This window comes from Podarcis liolepis (genome assembly GCF_965112155.1).
Source record: "Podarcis liolepis genome assembly, chromosome: 6".
NCBI classification, from domain to species: domain Eukaryota; kingdom Metazoa; phylum Chordata; class Lepidosauria; order Squamata; family Lacertidae; genus Podarcis; species Podarcis liolepis.
Genome location: NC_139559.1, coordinates 96,576,933 through 96,603,658, shown reverse-complemented (window position 1 = coordinate 96,603,658; position 26,726 = coordinate 96,576,933). Strand labels below are relative to the sequence as shown.

Genomic DNA, 26,726 nt, shown 5'->3' with positions numbered 1-26,726 from the left:
GACCACACATGGAATACTGTGTCCAGTTCTGGGCACAATTTAAGGAGGATATTGACAAGCTGGAATGTGTGCAGAGACAGCAACAAAAAGGGTATTGAAAGCCAACCTTATGAGGAATAGTTGAGGGAATTGGGTATGTTTAGCCTGATAAAGAGACTGAGAGGAAATAATAACCCTTAGATATTTGAAGATGGCTATCACATGGAAGATGGACCAAGATTCCTGCTCTGTGGGGCAGGACCCTGAACCAAGGTTACAAGGAAGAAGATTCCGACTAAACATCAGGAAGAACTGTCTGGTGGTAAGAGTCATTCAACAGTGGAATGGACTCTCCTTGGATGTTTTTAAGCAAAGGATAGGCAGCCATCTATCATGTATGATGTAGTTGAGATTCCTGCACTCTGCGGGGTTGGACTACATAACCTGCAGGATTCTTTCCACTGCTTCCATAAAAACCAGTGAAGCTGAATGATGGAAGATTCAGGACAGATAAAAGAAAACGCCTTACACTGCCCATAGTTAATGGAACTCCTTCCTACAGGAATCAGTGATGGTCACCAACTTGGATGGCTTTAAAAGAGGATTAGACGAACGCGTGGCAGATAAAGGCCATCAGTGGTTATAAGCCATGAGGGCTATGCTCTGCCTCCGTGGTTGGAGGTGGTTGCTGGAAATTGCAGGAAGGGAGAGTGCTCTTGTGTTCAGATCCTGCTTGTAGATTTCCCATACACACCTGATCCAGCAGGCTCTTAAGTTCTTCAGCTGCACATGAACTTGATACCACAGTAAGCCCACAACTTGTGTGCATTCAGCTTTTATGTGCTGGGCAAAAAATATACTTTGGCAAGCCCACCCACCACTGAGCCCAATGTGCTTTGGCGAGACATGATTTGGGCTTTGGACATGATCTCCAGAATGTAACCCCCATGGACTGTATTTACTCAAATCTAATGTGCACCTTGAAACCCTAAAAAAGTATTTGCTGGTGAATGTAAATGTGCCATCAAATCTAATGTGCAACTTAATTTTTGCGACATAATTTGGCCAAAAAAGGTGAGCATTGGATTTGAGTAAATACGGCATATTGTGGGCTTACTGTATATTACAGCTATACAGAGGTATTTTGCTCACTGTTTTCAATTTACTAGCCCAAAGGGTTTGAGTTGGGAGCTATAAAGTAAGGATAAACCAGCAACTTCTGCTCTTTCAGTTAAGTCATGAGAAAACACACCAAATGATTTTATTAAGGTAACACTATTTATACAAATCAACTCATGCTAGAAAAAGCACAAATGATATGTAAACAATTGTTTACAGAATACTTTTTCTTTGTAAAGGTGCAAATGTTCAAAATGTAAACACAAGAATGCCATCTCTCAGGCCAAGAAGGGTTTTCCCCTTTCTTGAAAATCCACTTGTGTTAAGTTCCCCCACCCACCCAAAGACATTGAAGATGTTGAAGTTTACAAATAAAGCTACTTCTTAAAGGAAATGTCAGTAAAACTTAATTTCATTGGCATTCCTTGCAACTCACCTCACCTCACCCAATGCTGTGATCAGCTTTCCTTTCTGCTGCTTCCTTGGCACCACAAGAATAGGACACAAGTTATACATAACTGTTCTTTAGCTCCAGCCATCACTGGCCATGTCTGCTGGGGTTGCCTAGAACCAAGAACTGCAGTGACATAGGTTTCCCATCCTTGCCCTACAGCCCACTAATTTAGCTACAGCCGCGACAGCTGAGTTTTTAGACAGAACTATGCATTAAGGATAAAGATGGCAGCTTAGACAAATTCAAAATGCTTATAATTCTAAGCATGTCTTTCAAAAGTGCCAAGACAGGCATCATTATAGATAGATGTAGATACCATTTCACTAACGGTCAGTGTGTGGCTCTGAAGTACAAATTATTCCTATGAGATAAAATAGGTATCCTATTTCTGATACAGTACTCTGTTCTTTAATCCAAATCAGGCTTGTATGTGTACTTAAGTCACACTAGTTAACATTACTAGTGCACTAACAGTGAGAAATACAAAACAGATGCAACTAGAGCATAAAGTCTATACAAAGGGAGACTATCTACCAAGACATTCTCCTCCACAACCTGTACAGAAATGAACAGAAGCAGCACACAAATTCTGCTGTGCTCCACATTGACTTCAGTGGGGCTTGTGCTGGAGAACTTCCGGGTAGATTGCTCAAATTATTATGTGTCTATTCCTTGTTCCACTACTGTAAATTCTTTGTTCTTACTGACCCACAGTGCCAGCAACCTTTTGTTGGCTAGCCCTTTGCTTCCAAAGATTTTAACTAGGCCAAAGCTTACAAACAGCTTCATTTAGAAAGCTGCATCAGAATTTTATTTGGGGGGAAATCACATTACCATGATATCAACAATATGGTAGAAATGAAATGGAACAGGTTTCAGCATATATAGAATTTCCCCCAATGCAATGTAAAATTCAAGCAGCAGCATCTTCTGCCAAAGCCCTGTTGAAATGAACGGGCTCTTATGCAACTAATTCATTTAAATGAAGCATATGGGCCCTGTTTGACTTGACCTCTTTAAACAAGGCCAATGATGTGTCAGAGAAACATTAGTCTATACAGATGCATTGTCTACCTCTCAATAGGCTCCTGTCTTTGATGGAACTCATATACAGCTTGAGGTCTTCATTGCTTAGAATAACATTACATTCCAGTTTCTTCATTAAGATTGTAAAATTAGAATGGGGAGACAAAGACAATGAAAACTATGTGTTCCAGGTATATTCCTGGGGTTGCTTGGTCTGGTCTTCTGTAACTAGTAGAGGAAGGGGAAATGCTTGCAACATCCATTATAGTCCCATAGAAAGAGGCACCAGCGAATAATATAAATGTGATCTCAATTTTACTAGAGCCTCAGAGAGCTCAGGAGTCACCAAGCTGACCAGCTTCAATAGGAATGAACTTGGAGTGAGAGAGATTTCTCCCATTGGCTTTCTACCATATATGGGATTCACAGTGTGTCATTTTTATAACTCCCACTCCACCTCCAAGCCGACGATAGTTCATTCCTCCATACAGTCTGCAAAGAAAAGACACACTTTGTTACTCTAATTGAACCCCTATTCTTACAGAAGTGCAAGAATCAAATTTATAATAGTCAACATGGATGCTCTCCAAATGACTGTATTAGGAGAGAGAAATTGCCATATGAGAATAATCATTAGCTGGCATGCTTGTTACTAAATAGTGGGATACAGGCCAGCAAAATATGAAGAGACTGAAGAAAAAGGTCTTGAGATTATTTTGATGCCTAGGATTGATAGGAATCTGTACACGGTCTTAATAAAAAGGCTGGTTCACCCACCAAATCAAACCATGCTTTCATATTATGTGAGCAAGACTCAGACTTGTTTGTTCCCTTCCCCCCTTCATTTTGTGACAAGCTGGAGTTTGTCCTCAAGCCCACACTGGAAGCCATATTTTGGGAGGAATTCAGCATAATGCAACCAAATCGCTCTGTCAACAATCTTGCTCTGGATTTTCTAACACACCCCTAGAGCCAACGGAAGCACACAGGGGGAAGAGAGGAGGAAAGTCCCACTGCACAGACTTTCTTTGGTGGGGCTTGTTAGTTGAATCCTGCCCTTGATTGTATCTTTCAATTCTGGCTTCTGGGCAAACCATAGTCTGAAATGATTCCTACTTTAAAGCAGAAACTAAGGTTTTCTGTAGAATTGGGAGGGAATCAAAGTGCACTACGGGAGAAGGAGGAAAAGAGTTTGGATTTGATATCCCGCTTTATCACTACCCAGGGGAGTCTCAAAGCGACTAACATTCTCCTTTCCCTTCCTCCCCCACAACAAACCCTCTGTGAGGTGAGTGGGGCTGAGAGACTTCAGAGAAGTGTGACTGGCCCAAGGTCACCCAGCAGCTGCATGTGGAGGAGCGGAGACTCGAACCTGGTTCCCCAGATTACGAGACTACCGCTCTTAACCACTACACCACACTGGCTCTCAGTGTGAAATGGGCCTGGAAGCCAGTGTTGTTCTTTAAGCAAAGGAAAGATACCTTTCCACCCCCAGGTCCCAGTTAGGAGATCTTGCATTTGCATTCTGAATTAATGGCGGTTTCAGAATCACATGCAAAGGCAGCCCCACATATAATGTGTTATGATAATCTAGCCTAGGGGTTATAATAGAAGAGAAGAAGAAGAGTTTGGATTTGATATCCCGCTTTTCACTCCCCTTCAGGAGTCTCCAAGCGGCTAACATTCTCCTTTCCCTTCCTCCCCACAACAAACACTCTGTGAGGTGAGTGGGGCTGAGAGACTTCAGAGAAGTGTGACTGGCCCAAGGTCACCCAGCAGCTGCAGGTGGAGGAGCGGAGAAGTGAACCTGGTTCACCAGATTACGAGTCCACTGTTCTTAACCACTACACCACACTGGCATGAACTGAAATTCTATCATTTAATGCCAAAGCAAGTGTTGGCATTGTTTCTGAATAGTATTGTTTGAAAAACAAAATGCATCCTAATTATGTTCTTTAAACTTCTTTACCTCCATGTGTTGGCATCTGGGTCAAACACTTCAATAGTCTTCAAGTATGTTGTGCCATCAAAGCCTCCTACGGCCATTAGCTGTCCATTCACAACTGCGAGGCCAACCTACATAATGACGAAATAAATGATTTGTGTAAGTTGGAATGTTGCAATACAGTCTAGTGTTCTAAACACAGGGGCTTCTACAGAACGATATTCAGTGGGGTCAAGTACACAATTTACATTTTTCCATTGGTGGAAGAGCAACTGAGAAGAAGAATATGGATAAGAGGTAAGTAGTTTAACTAGTTCATTGGTCAGGCTATATATCTCAATGCACATACTGTCTACATCCAGAGTTGACAGAATTGTACTGCTTCACTCCAAGTCTGAATTTTCTTTTCAGCCTAAGAGCAGCACTGATGGTCAGTCTTCCTCTGATGGCCACATATTAGTGACAGGTGTAACCAAGGTATGCACACGCACACACACCAAACATGCAAGCATGCAGCACTCTCCCTATCACACCCACCCAGCCTTAGCATTTCCAGCACTGGAAATGCCTTTTATCCTGGAGGATCTAAAGAGCTGCCAGAGGGCTTATCTCCAATCTTAGCATTGTGCTGCTTAGTGTTGAGCAGGCATGTCCAAAGTCCGTTTTAGGTGCCTAATCCAGCCCGCCAGTCGACTTAATCTGGCTCCCGCGGCAGTATAGGTCCCCAGGCAAAATCCTTAAAAGAGCTCAACAACTTGCCAAAGCCCTCATGTGTGTTCACTTCTTTGAAAAAAGTTGGGGCACCCCGGTGTAGAGGTTGGAGAGAAAAGGTCCCTCTTGTCTGCTCTTTAGAGACCCTAAAGCACTCTGATTGCTTTCTAAAGAACAGAGAGCTATATTTCCTGCTCAAAATGGAAGATAAAAGCTGCCGTAGCTGGTAGGCCACTTCCTGTAGCTTAGCAGACTGGATCCAGCGTTCAGGTTAGCCACCTCTGTTCTAAAGAATTCAAGCTGAGCAGGAACAGCAGCCAAATCAACCCCCGCTTACCCCGCTACGGCGTGACGTCATGGCTACCACAGGAGACCACTGGTTCGTTCTGGGGTTGTATCGCTCAGCACTGCTAAGTTCAGTCGTATCATCTCTGCCTCCCACAGCATAGATCATGTCTTGGTATACCGCACAACCTAGGTGCTTACGTCGAGTGCCCATGGGTGCTATTGTGTGCCAACGGTTCTCTTGAGGGTTGTAGCGCTCCACTGTGGAAGATTTGCATACATGGATCAAGGGCAAAAGAACACAGCCACAAGAAAAGAAAAGCCAAAAACACCAATGGAAGCCATTGTCCGTTCTCATTTCTATTTCTTCTGTTGCATCAGACCAAAGGCCCATCAACTGTGCTATCGTGTGTTTCTGATATTGCCTGGATAGCTCAGTTGGTTAGAGCATGGTGGTGACATCACCAAGGTTGCAGGTTTGATCCCCATATGGGACAGCTGCCTGTTCCTGCCTTGCAGGGGGTTGGACTAGATGACCCTCAGGGTCCCTTCCAACTCTATGATTCTATGATCCTGACTAGCCAGAGGCTTCCAGGAAACCCAAAAGCAGCCCCCAGCATTTTCTCCCAGAAGCTGGAAATCTGAGGTATACTGCCCCTGAACCTGGAGAAAATTCAGCTATTCAACTTCAATGGCTATTCAGTTATAATGGTGAGTAGCCACTGCTATCCTACATGAGAAAATTGAAAGTCTAGGATTTAAACAGTTCTCAAATATTTGTCTTGGGAAATTGCCTATCAGATGGAGACATCGGCATATCTACTCAATATAAAATTAGCAAAATATGACAATTTGATTAAAAAAACAACACACCACCCAGAGCTGAACTCTGCTACTACCAGCCCTTTCATTTTCTCAGGAAAACCTTCTTCAAATGAGCCATGTCAGAATTCCTCAGAAGCACCTGGAGAGTAAATTAACGGCTCTTGCATGGAGATACCTGTGTTCAGAGGTGACGTCCCATCAGAGCCTCCAACAGCATAAAGGAAGCCACCTAGCACAGCCACAGCCACCCCAAGGCGCCTGGTACTCATGGAAGCCACACGAGTCCATTTGTTCTCCTTTGGGTCATACCTCAAACAAAACACAAAAGCATCTCTCTCACCAAGACTGACCAATTCCACCAATACCCCTCAAGTATCTGGACCCTGGTACTAGTCTTTATCTTAAATGTGTCTTAGAAGGCATTGGTAAATAGCCTGACCTCTTAAAACTTAAAATAAAGACCGGCAAACTCAATTATCACCTCCTGGGTTCCATACCATAGAGACAACAGAGAAAGATACCAAAGATAAACCAGGATTTGGGAAACATATACGTAGGTAACCAGTCACTCATTTGTCAAGAGGGTCATGTCCTTTCAACTATAAAATAGGCAAGGTAAACAAAATAACAAACAGACAGGAACTTATGGAAACTAAACAATGGGGGGGGGAGGTATTATGACAATTATCTAAAAACCCAGAAAATCCTCCTGGCTCAAAAGAGTACTTAAACCCCAGATTTTAAATGCTTAGGTTGCTGTCAAAGCTCCAACAAGGGACCCGTTTTCACTCTACAATTTTGGGAATCAACCCTTTGCTTCACTGGACCAAGGAGACTAAGGCATGGGTGAGAGATGCTGTAGCCTTGCTAGTATGGGTTACTGATGAGGAGAGCATACCATATTTTTCTGTGTATAAGACTATATTGTGTATAAGACTATAAATTTTTGAAGTTTAAAATAAGAGGTCGTCTGATACACAGATAGTGCCTTTTCTTAATTTTGGGTAAAAAAAATAGGGGTCGTCTTATACATGGGGGTGTCTTATAGACGGAAAAATACAGTAATTATCAAACGAAAGGCACAGTTCTCTTGATCCCTAACTGAGGCTCTGCTTACCTACCTCTCCTTTCTCGCTTGACTTTTAGCATGAGTACTGTGGCAAAATTGTCACATTCACTGTCTCTAAGCTTTTTGGGATAGATAGGGATCTCTTTAGATCATGCTGTGTATGCTCTGTGAGTTGATGCCTTCTTATATTTTAACTCTGCTGTCTGAAAGCAGCATTCATATACTGTCACTTTCGTTTCATGTACTAAACCAATCTTCCTTTATTCCTTTTTGTGAGCATAAGGCTAAGGGCAAAGACGTGTTCATAACTGACACACATTATAACAGTAGCAAAAGATTCCTGGCAGTGTGCATAGGAATGTGTGTGAGTGCTCCCCACTCCCAACTCCTTAAAAAGATACCTTTCAACAATGTTAAGACAGGAGACACCATCCTGTCCACCCACAGCATACAGGTAGCCACCAAGAACTGCCACTCCGACACTGGTTCTGCAGGTGCTGGTGGGTGCTACATCGCTGCTCCACTGATTCGTCTTTGGGTCGTATCTAGAAAAGGCAAACATGTCAGGTCTTTATGGTCATTTCACCTGGATTTCTTAAACCTTCTGCATTTTCTCATTACTTACTGCCCTTCCCTCAAGACCTCTCATTGGTCTATGTCAGTAGAGGCTAAACATTATAACATGGACACAGCTTAATGAATGGAATGGGGTACTCTTTCCAGAGGCAGTACCTCCTTTCCCAAGTTTCAGACCACATGGCATCAGGAGCACCATGCCATCAGTCCCTCTGCTTACGATGTTTAGGCTACAGGGTGGATGCTGTGTTAGTAAAAATGCCACCACACATGCACAAGAGGGAAGAATCGGGAAGCTCAGCTGAGCCCTGAGGTCACCGGAAGTACAAAATGATCTTCTGGGGGGAAAGCCGAAAGAGGCACCTCCCCAAAAATCTAAAAACACAATTGTGGATGCATGCAGCACGTGCCTGACTTGTCCATGTCTACAGGCACAAAAACCCACCTGGAACCCGGCCCTGCGCATGGACAAGGAGAGTTTCCCCACAGTTCAGCTGTGCACCTGGAAGCTGAGTCTGGGGAAGAGAGGAAGGGAAACTAGGGGCTGCTTAGTCTCCTTCCCCTCAGCCTAAAGCCGGAATGAAAGAATTATGTGCTCCTTCATAGTCCGGCTACAATTCACCACCACTAATGGGAAAAGGGGCTGATATCCAAGTTAGATAAGAGAGTGAGGGCCAGAAAAAGTGAATCCCTGCAGTGTGTGTGTGTGCATGTTCAGTTTCTAACCTAAGAAATCTCTATGACAATCAGACTTGGAAACCTTAAAAGAAAAAAGCAATGTTCTCAGAGATCCAAATGATGAGCCAGATACCAGAACTACCGCAAACAGGTGTGCATAGTGTACCATGCGTACAGATAATTTTTTTTTAAAATGCTTGTTTAGGAAAGTATTTGGATCTTGATCAATCTTTTTTTAGATATATTATGCCAAGGTTACAACTTGTGGTGGGGAATGGTTCTCACACTGTTGCAGGAGTATTGGGTTGCAGTTAGAGTAGTAGTCTCTAGTTTGCATTGTGGTTTGAAATGTTCAGAATAAGCTATCTTTCTCGTTCCAAGAAAATAAATAAATGAGAGATGGAATAGCAGCTTGCAAGGGAGCTGATTCAACATCCATTGCTATAATCAGAGCAAGCAGTTAAGCTCCAGAGAACCAGAAAAGTGTGTTTGACAAGAACTTACCTTTCCACGCTATTGAGATAGGAAGAACCATCATGGCCTCCCACTGCGTACAGAAGGTCATCCAAGACACTGACTCCAACCCCACACCGCCTTTTGCTCATGGAAGCCACCATCCGCCACTCGTTCGTTTGAGGGTCGTAGCGCTCAACACTGGAAATGGCATCGCCACTGCACCAGCCACCCACTGAAAGTTGTTGGAGATGCAATGCAATGGAATGACAGGATATAATTAAAATACATAATTATATTAACATTAATATGAACCTCTGGGGAAGAAAAATGCTGGACTAGACATCTGTTGTCAACACACCATGGACAGAGACAATTATGTGGCAAGTAATGACAGCAAAGCCATAAAACTTGGTTATCACATTATCTCTGGGAAAACAGAGGTAACAGGGATTAACCTCTGATGCTCTGAAAGGCTGCTTTCCGTGCTAAGGGACTGAGAAGTTTTTGAGGGACTTGGATGGGGGTGAATGACTGAGAGTAGAGGGAATTGCATTCTTGCCCAAACATCACATAACAGTCTTAAGGGATGTAAGGTTGGCTAACCTTTTCTAAAATTATTTGTGAAACTGTTATAAATTGTGACTCAGGTTATCTGTCTGCCAGTTAAAATATACATCTGGAATGTGACCCAACTGCTAGCTTAAGAAGAGACAATAATTAAAAGGCTGAAAGCAAAACAAAAAGTATGTCTTAATTGGTTGTGCCTAACGGGACGTGGGGGGCGCTGTGGTCTAAACCACAGAGCCTAGGGCTTGCTGATCAGAAGGTCAGCGGTTCGAATCCCCGCGACAGGGTGAGCTCCCGTTGCTCGGTCCCTGCTCCTGCCCACCTAGCAGTTCGAAAGTACATCAAAGTGCAAGTAGATAAATAGGTACCGCTCTGGCGGGAAGGTAAACGGTGTTTCCGTGCGCTGCTCTGGTTCGCCAGAAGTGGCTTAGTCATGCTGGCCACATGACCCGGAAGCTGTATGCCAGCTCCCTTGACCAATAAAGCGAGATGAGCGCCACAACCCCAGAGTCAGCCACGACTGGACCTAATGGTCAGGGGTCCCTTTACCTTTAAAACACATATTTTTATAATAATAATATAATAATAATAATTTATTATTTTTACCCCGCCCATCTGGCTGGGTTTCCCCAGCCACTCTGGGCAGCTTCCAACAGAACACTAACATACAATAACCTATTAAACATTAAAAGCTTCCCTAAGCAGGGCTGCCTGTTTTTTAAACAGCTAAGAGGTATTCCAGCTGTTAGAAATATTTACTGTATTTGATTTTTAACCCTCTGTCCCTCTGCTGAAAGTGCTGGTTGCAAAGTGAAACTAATTAACATAATTATGCTACTGTGAGAAAAGAATGAGCTGTGATAAGCAGCCAGGGGGCTTTGACTTAGAGAAAAGACTGTAAGGTCTTCAGGAAAGTGAGTTGTTAGTAAGACCAAGAACACTCAGTAATGGAAAAATATGGTTGGACACTGACTGTTGTCATTGTGCAGCAACTACTGGATGAGCAACTGAAAGAGCTCACAGCTGAACTGCATAAAAATGTGAATGAAAATGGACCTGAAAAAGATGAGGCTAGGGGGGCTGCTAGGGACGCCTTGGAAGATTGCGGATATTAACATCTATCCAGCTCGCACGAGGTAATTAGAGGCTGATTATGGGGAGTAAATCAGTCTCCCTAACGTCTCTCCAGGGGGGAGAGATGCAGCTTTCACCTGCTGTTCCCACAAATCACTCCCGAGTTCGGAAGAAGGAGGGGGTGAGGCACTGGGTGCACAACCCTTGGCGGGTCTTGGAACTCCTCCGAAGCTACTTCCAGGAGCGAAACTAGTTATGTTACTTAAAAGAAAAAAATTGGTGAAAGATAACGCACATGCTTCAAGAGAGGCAGGAGGTTTTTATCTGCTAACAATTTTACCACTGAAATGAAGAAGACTGAGACAGAAGATTACATCAAACTACAGACAAGCTGGTATGTGGAATGGAGTGCAACAGAACTGAAAAGGGGGGGGTGACTTTTATCTTTTTTTGCTCTATGTGATTAACTAATAACCCCCCCCCCCCTTAGAAGATCCGTCGCAGCAACTAATTGGCAAATGGGACTAAAAATGAACTGTGTGGGAATAATATAATATAATAATTTTAAAGGTTTTACTCTGTAAAGGATTTGGATAGAAGGAGGGCTCTCTTTGTGACGCAGTTAGAATGGAGATTGGATACGAGATCTGTGTTGCAGGGAGGTTTGGTCTTGGGGAGGGCGAGCCGAAGATTTATTACTTTCGATGAGATTGCGAACTGGAAGGGGCAGCCCTCCTGGAAAAAGACTAATTTATGATGCAACGGGTCAGGAAAGTTAAAGAGCGAGCTTTTAGACTGTATTTCATTGGAACGACAAGATGGCGATTGCTTGCTCGAGTGGAAATGCCTGGACTATTGGAACTTATGAGAGAGCAGTACAAAGTCCACACAGAACTACAAATAAGACTGTTTTTTTAACCCACTTGCAGAGCAATTCGGAGGTGAAGGAAAAGGAAAATGAGTAATGATAAGGATTGAGAAGAGGGGACTGGAAATATCATTCTTAATATGAAAGTAGCAGAAAATATTCGAGGATTGGACTCCTGCCGATCAAGAAGCATGGGTACCCCCCACAAAAAGAATTTACAATTTGGAAAATAATTGGATTACATGATATGTATTGTTATAATTTGGATCAATTGGTTTGATGTGTTTAATTTGGTAAAATGAAACTTAATAAAAATTATTTTAAAAAGAAAAGAAAAAGATGAGGCTAAAGAAGACACAGAACCTTTGGAGAATAATATTGATGGAGGACTGCCAGAATACGAGAGTGGAATGGTGGTAGGAGGCAGTAGGTGGTGAAATGGAGGGGATCTTCACACAGGTACTGGAAGAGTAAAACAGCCAAACAGTGGAGTTACGATGTTGGAGGAGTGGAATGAAACCATGGACAGAAAGATTAAGAAATATTCTGAGCTGCCAGAGAGAGATGAGAAAAAGGATTCTGTGTACAACTTCGAATGGACTTATGAGGGAAAAGAATGGAGGAAGAGGAAATGGACCTTTTTTCTATATTAGGATGGAAAACCATGACCAACAGGAAATGGGAATGGAAGATATGAAACTGGATGTGAATTAATGAATATACAATAAGTAAATAACTATAGATTACTGTTTTAATATATGGCCACAGCAAAGAGACCAATGTGAGTAAATTGCTTCTCAACACTGGAGTTGTTGTGTAATACAGTGGAACCTCATGTTACGTACCGTCCTCCTTGCGAACGCTTTGGGTTACGAGCTCCGCTAACCTGGAAGTAGATGCTCCCGGTTGCGAACTTTGCCCCGGGATGCAAGCGAAAGCCATGCATTGGCAGCAGGAGGCACCATTAATGAAAGCACGCCTCATGTTAAGAACGGTTTCGGCTTAAAAATGGACGTCTGGAACGAATTAAGTTTGTAACCGAAGGTGCCACTGTAATAGGAGAACCTCTTTTAGACTTTTGTGTGAAAGAAAAAATGAATGAACTTGAGATGTCTGGATCTGAAGACTGGAAAAAGATCGCCTAGCAGAAGGAGGAACAGCTGGATACCATTCTGGAGTGAATACTTTGAATATGTTGAATATATAACTGACAGATGGAGAATCGGAAACCCTTTTCATTTCCTTCTTTTCTTTTTTTCATTCCTTTATTATTTTCATCTTCCTGTTTCTTTTACTACATTTCTTTGCTTTGCTCTTACTTTTATTTTATTTTTGTGTGTGTGTGTGTGTGTCCTCTGCTCTGGGTCAATGAAAGGGTTAACCTGAACTCGGGTTGCCAGTTGGGGTGGAGTTTAGGGGTGGACAGTTTAGAAGGCTCCCTGGAGCCTTTTGTTTTCTCCCTCCCATTTTTCACTTTCTGCTTCTTGGAACAAGGAAGAAGCCATGTGGCCTGATTCTGCAAGTGAACTGAATCTATCTAAAAGGGCAACTTTATAGTCTGCATCTTTGCTAACCCATCTTTGCTAAGAGTAAGGAAACCAAGTCCTTTACTTTTTGAGATGTTTGGAACCATTTTTCATCTTTATTTTACTGCCAGCAGATGGAGACTTGTTTGCTGAAACTTCTGGAAACTCTGAGTAAAACATTCACTCATTGGGAAATCTAAGGATCTATGATTCATTCCAGCCTAAGTATTTTCATGGGGAACATTTGTTTAATGGTGGATAAGGCAGATGCAAACTAACCAAGTTTTAATGTGCTTGGAGCAATCATCACTTTGCCTAACCCCCCACTGGAGAGTAGGAATCTCTCTTCCAAACCTCTCTCTCCAACACATTACTTTTCCTCAGCCTGGATTTTACCACATATACATTTATACTGAAGTTTTAGGTCACACACATTTAGATAAGTCAATTCTCCCTCAAGTTAAAGGTGGCCCACTACAACCGTCAGAGATCCTATTGCCTGGGACAAGGCGAGGGCCTTCGCTGCCTTGCTATACTGTTGACCCAAAATGGTATGCCCTGCCTCCCTGACCAAGTCTACAGTCATACATACGTACCTGCAAAGAGTACTTCCCCACAGCGGATAGGCTTGCGTGGTCGAGTTCTTGGTCCCTGCATCAGTGGTCGCTCTTGGGGCAATAGCAAATAGTTCTTAGCTTCATCCACTAGGTCTCTGCATGGGAAAGGCCATACAGTATTTTTACTGTACATTTTGCAAATTACCAAAAACTACTGCTCCAAAACAAGGCACAATTTGTAATTTGTTATATAATCAAAACCCAAACACAGTTTAATGTAACATTTTGATTTCTTATCTTACACATTTTGAAAAAAACTGCTGAAAAGCAGCAACACAATTAACATTAGCAGCCATGTTTAAAAGTGGAAGGTGAGTCGCAACATTCTGCTAACTAAATGGATTGACTTGTCAGGATTTAGCAATGCAATTTTCTTGAAAAAAACAAACATCACCCCCATGGCATGTTAACTTATCAGGCCATGCTAAAAATGTTTGATTAGTGAACCTACCCAAACCCCTTACACCTGGCTCACCCCTGGCATCATATCTGACATTGGGTAGAGATACAGCTCCAGTACTGAATGGGGAATTCAACCCTGCTTGGTTCAGGTGAGCCAGTGAATTCCCAGGAGGAACCATCTGCCATGCCAAAACACTACAGAAAGCAGGAATCAATCCACCTGCATTAGATGATGTGCTTGGGCAGTTTGCCCCCCCCCCTTGAGGGCCAACTCTTAACAGTTGGGAGGGACAATCCATCTATCAATCACAAAACATCAGATCACTGACAGGTCAGTGGTCTCAGCCAGCTGTCAAAGTTGGGCATCCAGGGTGGGGGAGATAAAGATCTGGCCAATTAGGCCACAAAGGTTCCCTATGCCTGATGAAGTTGCAATCCTGCACTGGCAAAATGTTATTGATCTTGGAGGGATTTACTTTACAGTAAAGATTCCACAAATCATGCTGTACCAGTTTAATTTGTCAACTGTACAGCTGAATGATAATCTTTTTATATACTGGGCTCATAGAAGCTTGTGCTTCTCAGAATCTCTCAACCCCACCCCAACAAAAGATGCTGGTGACAGAAGATATATTTTATGGGAAGACAGTCTAACTTTATAATAAACTGGTCATTTTAGAAAGAAAGCATTTTACATGATAGTAGGGATGGGGGACGTGTGGCCCTCCAGATATTGCTGAACTACAACTGCCATCATCCCTATGGGCTACTGCTACAGTCTGATATAATGCCCATATGCAGAGCAGAAACACAATTACCGTATTTTTCGCCCTATAGGACACACTTTTCCCCCTCCAAAAATGAAGGGGAAATGTGTGTGCGTCCTATGGGGCGAATGCAGGCTTTCGCTGAAGCCTGGAGAGCAAGAGGAGTCGGTGCACACCGACCCCTCTCGCTCTCCAGGCTTCAGGAAGCTATCCGCAAGCCTTGGGAGCCCGGCAGGACTTCCCGCCGGGCTCCCAAGGCTTGTGGACAGAAAGCTCCAGGAGCGATGGCGAGGTTGCGCAACTTCACCTTCGCTCCCGGATCCCCAGCCCCAAGGCTAAAAAGGAAGCCAGGACAGCTAGCAGGATCCATCCCGCTCGCTGTCATGGCTTCTTTGCTCTTTGGGGCTTGGGGGGGGGAAATATTTTTTTTCTTTATTTCCCCCCCCCCAAAAAAAATAAGTGCGCCCTATGGGCCGGTGCGCCCTATAGGGCGAAAAATACAGTAGTTTCATATTAGAAAGAAAGGCAGCAGGAAAGTTATAAGATAATCCAACATTTGAAGTGACATAATTTTGTCAGGAGTGGAAAATAAGATAGGGTGGACTCTTGCACCCCTCAAGGGATCTACTAGAATCAGCTTTTGTTGTGTGAGCCACAGAGAAGGAAAGTGATATTTTTATTAAATAAATTTGTGCAACTGAATGAAATATTCATGCACCTTCTTTTGCCAACAGAAGATACTGCCATTACCTATTTTTATCCCCTTACCTCTCTATGCTGCATCCTAATTTCAGGTCCTAGAAGGGCACTTTAAACATTCCATTTTATGATAGTTATTTTTTTAACAAGGCAGTCTGACACACAAAAATAATCAAGCTTCCAAAAGATGAGTTCTGACAGAAGATCTCACGGACAAAGACTTTTTGGCTTTCAAAATGTAGATGTACTGTGGCCACTTACCTGCATTCTTCATCACTTTTAATGAGCGGGTCAGAACCAACTGTCCCTACCAGGAACTTTGGGCTGAGCAGCGGCAGGCGCACATGTTGCAACACCTGCAAATCAAGGACAATGGATCAGACGTGGGATGGGGCACCACACTGCTGAAGAGCGCCCAGCGTATGCCAGAAGTTATGGGAATGCTTTCTGTGAAGATCACGTTATCAGATGTAAAAAACCAACATGTTCCATTCACTCATCATGCCAATCATGGTTTGGGCATCTAAACTCTAGGGCCGAGATGAAATGGCACCCCAACTTCCCCACCCTATTTGCAGTGGACAAACTAGATGACGATTCAGCAGATCTTGGTAGCTTTCTACAATTTCTGAGCACTGCTATGCAATGAGGGAAATAAATGCTATCCAGCACAATGGCTGGCAGGAGTGTTGCTGCAAAACAGATGGTGATTGGAAGCGAGGGTGAGTCAGGGAGGTGGTTTTGACACTATTTGCCCCCTCAATCCCGTCCACAAATTATTCAAACCAAAAGTTCTCTGCAGAGAAAGTTGTTGCTCAGCTTTATTTAGAACACCTTCTCACTCAGCTTCCAAGTCTACTCCTGTCTCTATGGTACAGCAGCCTCTGGAAATGATGTGATGCCGTAACCATGGCTTGTCATCACATCAAGCTATAGTTAGCAGAAGCTTTGGTTTGTAAAGCTGCTTCAAATCCAATGTTAGGTTCTCTTTTGCTGGCTGATGCCTTGAAATCATGATGTGTTGCAAGTAGATTCAGAATAGACAGAATAAAGCACTTATTTACACAATGCATGATCAATTTAGAGGACTAACTACAGGTAATGGTGATGACCACTAGTTTACATGCCTTTAAAATGAGATTAGACAAATTAATGCAGAACTGTGTTATTCTCCCCTTGAGAACATGGCATCTGGTCCAGCATCCTGTTTCCCACAGCTGCCAGTAGGTCCTCCTGGGAAGCCCAAGACTGCCTTGGAGGCAGTAGTTGCCTCCCATGGCTACACCCCAGCAATTGGTATCTAATGGGATGCTGCTTCTGAAGCTGAATGTTATGTAAAAGCCAATAAATAGCTCTAATAAAGTATACATTTGCTTTTGATACAATTTGAGAGAGAGGTAAGTGACAAGCGCTCCTTCCTAATGCACTGGCCAGAATACTGGAAGGCAGGAACAAGTCTGTGTTTTTCTTATGGCTCTGTAAGTAAAAGGCTAAAGTGGGAACTGATATTTCTCCCCTCTCTTCCCTCCCTGTAAGGTCTTTGGTGCAACAACCTGTCTTTTTTGCTAATATTGTCTTGGATGATTGATAATGCTATAAGTAAATGAATGCCAGTAGGTCCTGGCAAAGTCCCATCAGCATGCATGTCCTTGTGGAAAAAAAGTCTTGTAATCCAAAGGTCACCTGGGGGAGCTGAGGTCGCCTCTCCTGAATGCTATATTTCACCCAGGCCATCACTGCATTGAACACCTGCTCTTCACTCCGGACATTCAGCTCATCACTGGATATGATGTCAATTAGCTGATTGGCTGGAAGCAGCATGAACTCCTCACTTTCCATCACCTGCACAGAGATGCAAGAATACAGAGTCATGGAAAGCTCTTCAAGCAACCAGCAAGCATTATGAACAGCAGCTGCAAAGTCCTGTTCACCAATGAAACCTTCTGCTTCTCAGTATTTTGGTACAAGCATTTTACAAGCCTCAGAAAGCAACATACTGGTAACTTTTAAATAACAATACAGGTTAGGTTAGGCTGGGCCAGTAGATAGACTGAGCTGCTTTGAATACAGAAGGCTTCATTTCAGATCCTTGCCAGCTATGAGCTTGTCTTGGGCCAAACATCATTGCAGCCTCCGTTTTCTTATCTGTAATCTGGAAATAACAACAACCAACCCTAAAAGGTGGTTGATAATAATAATGTACCAAGTTATTTATGCCTTCCATTACCCATTTTGTAAATCAACAGAAACCATATTCAGGGGTGGATAGGAGGGTTATACACATGAATGAGGAATCTTAGCTATTAAAGCAGCTGCACCTGTAATACAGACAAAAGCCAGAACAAAAAGTATCGGATAAAATTACTAACTGTTTTGCAGATAAATCTGAAAAAGCCTTCTTGACCTAGGCTTGAGGCAGAATACAAGAGCATCTCAGGACAAGGGGGTGGGCTTATTTGATCCCACCCCTGTTCTGCTCACTTTCTCTAAAAATACACACAGAGGCCATGAGTGCAAATGCACTTCAGAGGGAACCAGAGACTCCTAAAAACTGCCAAGGACTTAGCTAGCATGAATTACAAGCCTCTGACATGCTGCAAACAAGTTAATAAATTTGTTCTAGGCTCTGGGAGGAAGCAAGTTTCTCAGAAGATACGAGAAGAATCAGAGAGACTCTCACATTTGAAACAGAGGAAAGAACATTGACTGGACAAGCCCCTTGAAGCCTATCAAACTGAACTGTAGGAAATTTCTATAGTCGCTGGAGTCTTAGGGAAATCACAAAAGTGATTCTATGAGGCCTGCATATCTTATGAGCCACCAATCCACATACAGTTCACCATGGACTTGGACAGTCTATTGCTTTTGCTGTCTGCTTGGGCCAAATATTGTGACTGCTTGGCTATGCACAGGCTTGGTGGGTCTGGCATCAACCCAAGCAGCTAAAACAAGAGAAACCTACTGCTTAAAAGAGGGGCCAGCAAGGTTTATCTTGCCTGGGCCAGATTGGTCCCATGGAAATCTCTCCGTGGGCTGGATCATGCATGCACAATTTTTGGCATCTGCACGTGTGAACCCATAATTTCCGGTGTCTGTGTGTGCGTGCCCGCAATTTCCAGTGTCTGGATGTGCGCAGACGTGATTTCCGGCGCCGTGGAAGCGAGTCCCCACGCCGCACTGCGCTGGTTTAGTGCAGCGCGCGAGTGGGCAACTTGGTTTGAGAGCAGCTTGTGGGCCAGTTAAACGACCTCCGCAGGCCGCTTCTGGCCCATGGGCCTTAGGTTGCTGACCCCTGGCTTAAAACATGCAAGCTCGTTTTTGATAACCTCTAGAAAAGGGAGGAAAGAGAAACAACAGCTATAATCTAGCATGTGAAGGGCCAAATTAGCTATAGATCATACCTCGGAAACAGCCTTTTCTTTCACCAGAACACTCCTCCAATGCAATTATGAGAACAGCTCTAGATCAAGCAACTCAAAGTACCCTGAAGGAAGCCATGGAGACAGCCAAGTGATCTGCTAATAGACAATCCAATTTCTTGCTCACGTAAACTCCACAATATGGTCCCCCCCCTTCCACTGTCATTTGCAGTATTGGTTAATATTATATCTGAAGCCAGGGCTTTTTCTCAGCCAGCACCTCTCAGGTGGTGCCACTGCCATTCTAAGAGAACAAGGGAGGTGTTCATGATGAGTTCTGGCACGTCTTTTTCCAGAAAAATAGCACTGTTTGAAGCTTTGACATCTAACAGAACAGTTAAAGGGATAACAACAGGCCAAGAATTTAACTTATATGCAGATGATGTGGTAGCACTTGTAAAAGACTCTAAGAAAGCATCCAAGAAATTGTGATACTTGATCAGAGGATTTGGTAAGCGCTCAGGATATAAAACTAATATTATAAAAATTGAATGAATGGGTTTTAATATGAATAAACCTGTGAAAGAAAAAATAATAGAATAATATGAAATATCACAGAAAGACATTCTGAGTAAATATCTCATAATGCGGATATCGCATAATTTGGAAGGTTTTAAAAGCATAATCATGGTAACTTATTACGGGAAGTAAAAAATGAGTAAAGTCAATGGACACATCTGAAAATATCATGGATGGGGAAAATATTGGTGTGTCCACAAATATTACTTTTGTTTTTAGACATACCATTATGGCTTGACCAAACGGTATATGGCAACTGGGGGAAAATATTGATATACTTTGGTATTTTTTTAAAAACACCCCAAAGTCACTGGGAAAACACTGACAAATGCATTTGAAAATGAAGGCTTGGATTGCCAAGCAGACAAAAATTACATGGAAAAGCTTGTGGGATATTTACAAGGCAATTTGTTTTTGTTTTATCATGTATTTTTTATTCTCATTTAGTATTTTTTATCTTGTGACCCACCCTGTGAACTTTGAATAAATAATAATAATAATAATGACTGTTTGTAATTATTTCAATACCTATCATTGAGAAGTATTTCCCATATGCTAGTTGTGAGTCATCAAACCAAATAGAGACCACCAGTAGCTTGATATACACCCTGTTTCCCCTACCTACTTGTCCCTGCACAGAGGAGGAAGAAACTGACACCTGATGGGGTGATTATAGGATGAATTCAGTTCGGTATGGCACAGGTGTGCATGCCAGTGCTACATCTGAGCAGGTAGTCCTGCACCAGTGGGCTAATTCAAGCAGATGCAGGCTGGGTTTTGCCTTTTGGTTGAGATTTTTAACACTTTACATCATACATTTTGCAGATGGCCTCATGCCAAGCTACGTAATTGCTTACCCTGAACCCTGCTGGGAAAAGCAACCTATGTCTAATCCATGCACCAGTTATGTAGTATCACAGCAAGCAGTATTAGAAACTCAGATATATAAGCTAGGGGTCAAATGGCTCCTTAAACTAAGGTTACAGTTGCCAAAATGGGATGTCTAATTGCCATTTTTGAGCAAGACGGCTATAAAGTCTTATTTTTCAAATGATGCTCCCAAGACAGTGATAATCTGTAACCATTCTCAGTGAAAGTGCATTCCTGCTACTCTAAGGCCATCCTTGCTTGCTGATTTATGGATTAACATTGATCAGAAAGGGGAAAGAGGTTTATCATAATGTGAGAAGGCTTGCAAAGATGCTTCAAGCTTGGTCTATATATGCAAGGGAAGAATTTTGGTAGACAGAGATTTTATGGTGCAGGGAAATCTAGGCCATATTGCACCACACACGAACTTATGTTATGAGCAGTCATATCAAAGCTTTTCTGTGTTTCTGTCATCAATGAGGCCCCATCAAAGATGACAGCCAGTTAATTGCTTTGAAAAATATGAAGAAAGAGCACAAATTAATGTCTTTACTCAAAAACAAAGTTAAGACACACATGATGCAAGATAGACTCATGGACTGAACTCCAGCCTGTATATAGACGATTCCAGTTTGGAATGCTTCCACATATTATTATTATTTTTTTTTTAAAAAAAACAACCCTTATCAAGAAGCAAGGTTCTAGGACCAACTCTTTCCCTGTTTTGGTGATTTTCTAACTGCAGGGACAGTTCAGGAAAAAATGCCGAGGAGTGCTCAGAAGTGGTATAGATTCCTTTGTTTATGTAAAGGTAAAGGTAAAGGTACCCCTGCCCGTACGGGCCAGTCTTGCCAGACTCTAGGGTTGTGCGCCCATCTCACTCAAGAGGCCGTGGGCCAGCGCTGTCCGAAGACACTTCCGGGTCACGTGGCCAGCGTGACATCGCTGCTCTGGCGAGCCAGAGCCGCACACGGAAACGCCGTTTACCTTCCCGCTGGTAAGCGGTCCCTATTTATCTACTTGCACCCGGAGGTGCTTTCGAACTGCTAGGTTGGCAGGCGCTGGGACCGAACGACGGGAGCGCACCCCGCCGCAGGGATTCGAACCGCCGACCTTTCGATCGGCAAGCCCTAGGCGCTGAGGCTTTTACCCACAGCGCCACCTGCGTCCCTTTGTTTATGTAGACCAGGCCTTAAAGGCAAATGGACCACTTACCTCTTGAAAGTTATGTTGGGTGAATTTGTCAGCAATTCTCAGAAGTTCTCTGCAGGAGTGGGTATCAGCAAATGCGCGGATGCCAAGGCAATTGGAAGGATCCAACTGTCTCTTCAGGAACTCACAGCAGGCCTCTTGGATCTCAGCTAGCTGGAGGAGGCAGGCAGCTGGCAATAACGTCTGAACGTTGCCCTCTTCCACCGTGATTTGGGATGTGTACGCAAAGTCAATCAGAAGCTCCATGGCCCTTTCATCAATATCTCTTATTACCACCTCCGTTTGCCGGCTCTCTGCAAGCTCCCCTGTGAACATTGCTCGGAAGTAAGGGCTGCAAGCTGAGAGGATCACCCGGTGGGCATAGATCTTCTTGGCCCCCACAACCAACACCACATCGCACAGCTCCCGGTGCTTCCGCAACAGGTTTATGACCTCCAGGGTTTGCCGGGGGTGCTTGTCTGAGATGTAAGGCATGCGAGCAGGCTGTGGCACTCCTTCCGGGAGCTTGTTGGGATCTCCGAGAGTGCAGCGGCTCGTTACATCCATTCCTGTTTCGCCTGCTCGATTACTGGCACACCTGGAAAAGGAAAATACCAGTGATACTAATGGGCAATTTGGGGGGCACAGAGGGGTGGGCAGGGAAAGGGAAGGAAAGTCCTGTTCCGCGCATGCGCGGAAGCGGCGAAACGCGACCCGCACACGCGCAGTCGCGTGTTACGTTCTACTCAGAATGCGAACAGGGCTCCGGATCGGATCCCATTCGCATCCAGAGGTACCATTGTAGTCAATGCAACTCTTAGCTTCACCACCACCAGCTGAGTTTTGCGATTTAAAAATTGTTAACAGCAAGTATTGCCAAGCACTGACTCAGCTCAGTCTGCACACCAAAACCTAGTTATTTGTGCTAACTATGGTGTGCTGTGATATCTGAATTAATGAATACAGTGGTACCTCTACATACCTCTACTTACGTACCCCTCTTGTTACGTATCCTTTGCGCACACGGCAAACCCGGAAGTATATTTTCGGGTTTTGCCGCACGCACATGTGCAGTAATGCTCTATGTGTGCACAGAACAGGCACCTCCGTTTGCAGAAACCTCGGGATCCGAATGGACCTCCGGAACGGATCCCGTCCGCAACCAGAGGTACCATTGTAGTTATAATTATCACTCCTATCTTAAGAGGTAATTGCACCACAGAAACAGGTGTACTGAGCAGAAAGAAAATGAGAAGCAAGTCCAAATCATTCTTGTCTCTGTGTATACATAACTTAAACATGGTTTGCGTTCTTCTCTGTGATTAGTATAAACCATGATTTGGTTTAATGTTTGAATTTAACCTACGATAATTTCTCTTTCTGCATCTTACCTGCGCATTGGCTTTCCGTCCATGCACTGCAAAGAGAAGTCTTCAACCTACACTTCTGTGCCAGTGCTAAAGAAAAGAATGAAACAGTGTGTGACAATCCACTCTACTGATCTGTAATCTATGAGGAGTATAATCAGGGCATAGAGTAAATCCAATGAAATCAGTTGACTTACGTTAGCCATTACCAACTTAAATCTATTTGCTGCAATAGGTTTATTAAGAGTATAACTTAGTCTTCATGCTGCAGTTCCAACATTGCAAGAGTTCCAAAGTGTGAAATGGAGTTTCCTCTTCTGACCCTCTAGCTCCCCAGAGACCCTCCAGAAAAGTTTTTGGAGGCACATGGGGGAGGAGAGGAAACAGAGGTCTCCTTTCCTAAATTTCTACCCTGCCTTCCTTGATGCAGATTTTTTTTTTAAAAGGATTAGAATTTTCTCAGGCAATTCTTCTTTAAGATGTTCAAATTACCAAGCTTGTCTAATATTTTACTTCCACTTGGCATCCATATTGGCCTGGTTCGCATGTCACTTTAAACAGTTAAGCTTGACTGTGATTTAAAGGTGAATGCACCGTGTGTTGGTATGCAGGGAGAAGTTTGTGGCTGCTTCATTCCTCTGCTGCTGCACTGCAGGAAACTTAGCCATGGTTCAAGCCCAGGCTCCTGGTTTATCTTGCTCCAAGTTTGGTTCCAAGCTGTAAGCAAGATTTGTTTTTTGCTTACAGCTCATGGTTTATTTGGAAGCGGCAAACCATGAACACAGCTTTTGACAAAGCACTAAGCCAAACCATGTCTTAGTTTCCACAGTGCAGCAGGAGTGAGGGAGAATCTTTTTCCCATGCGCTGGCGCAGTGTGCTTTCACTTTTAAACTAAGGTTAAGCTTAACTGTGGTTTAAAGTGGCATGTGAAAATGTGCACCCCGTTGCCAGATGCAGGAAGGCATAAAAGTAAAATAAACATTCCCATAATATACACAACATAGAACTATAAAATCCAAGAGCTGGAAGGGGTCCCAAGGGTCATCTAGTCGAAACCCCTGCAATGCAGGAACTTCAGCTAAAGCATCCCTGAGAGGTGGTCACCCAACCTCTGCTTAAAACCTCCCTTCTGAGGGAGTCCACTCAGCTATCATACAGCTCTTACCCTCAGAAAGTTACTCCTGATATTTACATTTATATTTCACCTTTCCTCCAAGGAGCTCAATATAGCATGCACACTTTCCCCCTCCCAATTTTATCTTCAGAACAACCCTTGAGGCAGGCTAAGCTGAGAGATGGTGAATGGTCTAAGGCAGAGCTGGTCTGTCCATGAGGCAAACTGAGGCTGAGAAGTGAGGAGAAGGGGCTGCGGTGGCTTCTGGCGAGATTACACAAGAGTCTCTGGAGGCCTCTGCACCCTCTTGCAAGACCTCACTGCAACCACAACTGTGCATCCCTGGTGAGCAAGGGTTTGGCAGGGGCAGCAAGGGGATGTGGATGGCACACGTGCAGGGTGGCACCTTCCCATTTTGCCTCAGGCGGCAAACCAGATAGGCCACCCCTGGACTAAGGTCACCCAGAAAACTCCATGACGCAATGGGTATTTGAACCCTGCTCTCCTAGGAGTCAGTCTGATACTCCAAACACAAGGCCACCCCACTTGCAGTCCCACGGAAGACACAGGCAGTTCAGGAAAGCCCCTTTCCTAATACGTATCCCCAATGGGTCTATTTTACAAGAATTTGGCTGTTATATGCAATACTATTGCCAATATAAAAGTACAATGAAACAGTTATTAGAAAAAGGATTAAAAAAAATTATATACAGTACTCTCCTTATCTAGTAGTCAGAACATCAGGGCAGAGTCTATCTGAAACAGAACTTTATACTTATCCATTACCATATCCAAAGTAAAAGTACCACGTCCAATTATGCTTTTTAAAACATTAAAAAGCATTTCAGCTATCATAACTCATATTAAAAGAAAACAGAGAATGGTGAACGAACCATGTTTACAGTCACTCACCTTGCTATGAAGTTGAGGTAATTCACAAACCCTGAATAATCAAGAATCCCTGCCTTCTATTCATTTTATCCATTGAGATCAACAGGACTGGACAAAAAAAGAAATTGATGAGTGACCACAAAGGTTCCTAAAAGTTAGATTACAACACCTAAGAATTTGAAATGCTTTACCTATTCTATACCAAAACAGCACCTGCAGAATAGAATTCTAGCACTTTTTCAGCCCTGGAAAAATCAAGGTTTCCCAAAAATTGGGCTAGGGACAGATCCTCATTAGGACAAACTTGACAGGTGGTTGGGGTCACATGTGATTAGGGTATCACATGACTAACAGGTAGGCTGTCCCACCCACCTGTTAAAATCCCTTCCACAGGTATGTAAGTCTCTCAATGCTCTGCCTTTAAATAATCAATACCATTGGTTTAAAAAGGCTGAAAAGCAGGGACTAAATCTTGCTGCCTAGGTTGTGTGGTCCTGTTCCCTACTGGGAACAGGGTATGCCACCAGTGCAGAATTAACCTCTGTTCCCTCCTTCCATCAGCAGTGATGTCAGCTGATAGTGGGTGGGCATGGTCTGGGGGAAATGACCTCACTGGGCCCCCTGGTGGGCCAAGATTGGCCTGCAGGCTGTAAATTCCACTTTCCTACCCAAAAATGTATCAGATAACCTCCATGGGATGCTGAAACTGGGCACCAACAGAGTGAATCTCAGATTCCCAAAGAGATTGACGTGTGCAGGCCATCTAAAGTAGCAACCCTATCCACTGATTTCTGGAAGCAAGACCCGTTTGATTTAATGGAACTTAGTTCTGCGTAGGCATGTAAAGGATTATGCAGCCAATCACTGCAGAAGTTTGGGAAGCTGTCAGAGAAGGCAAATCTTCTAAAAGCCCAGGATCCAAATTGATGCATCCTCGAAGGGCAAAAAATAAAGTAACTAAATAAATCCCACGGTACTCAGCGCCTCCTTGGTCCGATGCAGCCGCACTGTATCCCCCCCGCCCTCAGCCGCTGCAAGTCCACCTTCCAGCTTGGTCACCCAAACTCCATTTTCTCCACCTCAAACCACCTGACATATTCTAGGGTCCATTCACCTTCCCCCCTCTGGCCCAGGAGCGGGATGACTAAACAAACAAGATCCATGGGGGTCCATCAACGGCGACAGCTAAATGGAGCCTCCACGTTCGGAGGCAGTATACCCCGCTGCATGCCAGGGGCCGGGAGCGAGGCGGAGAGAGCTGCTGCCTCCGTGCCCTGCAGACGGGTGGACGGGGGAAGCACCCGGCTGGAAGGGAGCAGGCCCCGGGACCGGCGGACCTTTGGCCTGAGGGGCTCTTGTACGCGCTCCCCCTCCTCGCAAACGCCCCCCCCGGCTCCCCCTCCTCCGCCCCGGCTGACTCGGGAACCGACCTCGCAGCGGAGGCGGGGAGCGGAGGCGGGGGGCGGGCGGCCTTTCGAAGGGTCCTTCCCGGCTTCTTTCGGCACCGCAGCGGCTCCCGCAGCTCCTGCTGGTCCCGGAAACTGCCGGTAGGAGCCGCGCACGCAGCGCACACACCCCGCCCCCGAGCCCCCCCCGCCCCAAACCCGGGTGCACCGCCGGCCGGAAGCCGCCCGGTCCTGTTAGGTGTCCGTTCGGGAACGGCGAGCTGCCGCGCGGAAGTTCCGGCCTCAGGGAGTTCCCGCGCCGTTGC

The 26,726-nt window shown here is 44.2% G+C and overlaps 1 protein-coding gene across 1 annotated transcript; it reads right to left on the bottom strand.

Annotated features, from left to right (window-relative positions):
- Nucleotides 1-1,210: 1,210 nt before the first annotated feature.
- Nucleotides 1,211-26,675, bottom strand: KLHL20 (kelch like family member 20). Its single transcript, XM_083507144.1, has 13 exons — nucleotides 26,446-26,675; nucleotides 25,037-25,123; nucleotides 23,034-23,099; nucleotides 21,667-22,240; nucleotides 17,327-17,485; nucleotides 15,905-15,999; nucleotides 13,755-13,870; nucleotides 9,172-9,355; nucleotides 7,815-7,958; nucleotides 6,520-6,653; nucleotides 5,572-5,780; nucleotides 4,548-4,654; nucleotides 1,211-3,070 (listed from the first exon to the last, which is right to left on the bottom strand). The coding sequence occupies exons 3-13, from the start codon at nucleotides 23,054-23,056 to the stop codon at nucleotides 2,986-2,988; spliced, it is 1,830 nt and encodes a 609-aa protein (XP_083363270.1). The 5' UTR covers nucleotides 23,057-23,099; nucleotides 25,037-25,123; nucleotides 26,446-26,675; the 3' UTR covers nucleotides 1,211-2,985.
- Between the last annotated feature and the right edge of the window lie 51 nt (nucleotides 26,676-26,726).

Bases quoted from the DNA above. Each gene is read 5' to 3' on its own strand.
- KLHL20 (XM_083507144.1), bottom strand. From the start codon at position 23,056: ATGGACGGAAAGCCAATGCGCAG. The intron at 22,241-23,033 runs GTAAGATGCAGA...TTCCTTTTCCAG, and splicing joins GACGGAAAGCCAATGCGCAG to GTGTGCCAGTAATCGAGCAG. The intron at 4,655-5,571 runs GTAAGCGGGGGT...GTCATTATGTAG, and splicing joins TGACGTCACGCCGTAGCGGG to GTTGGCCTCGCAGTTGTGAA.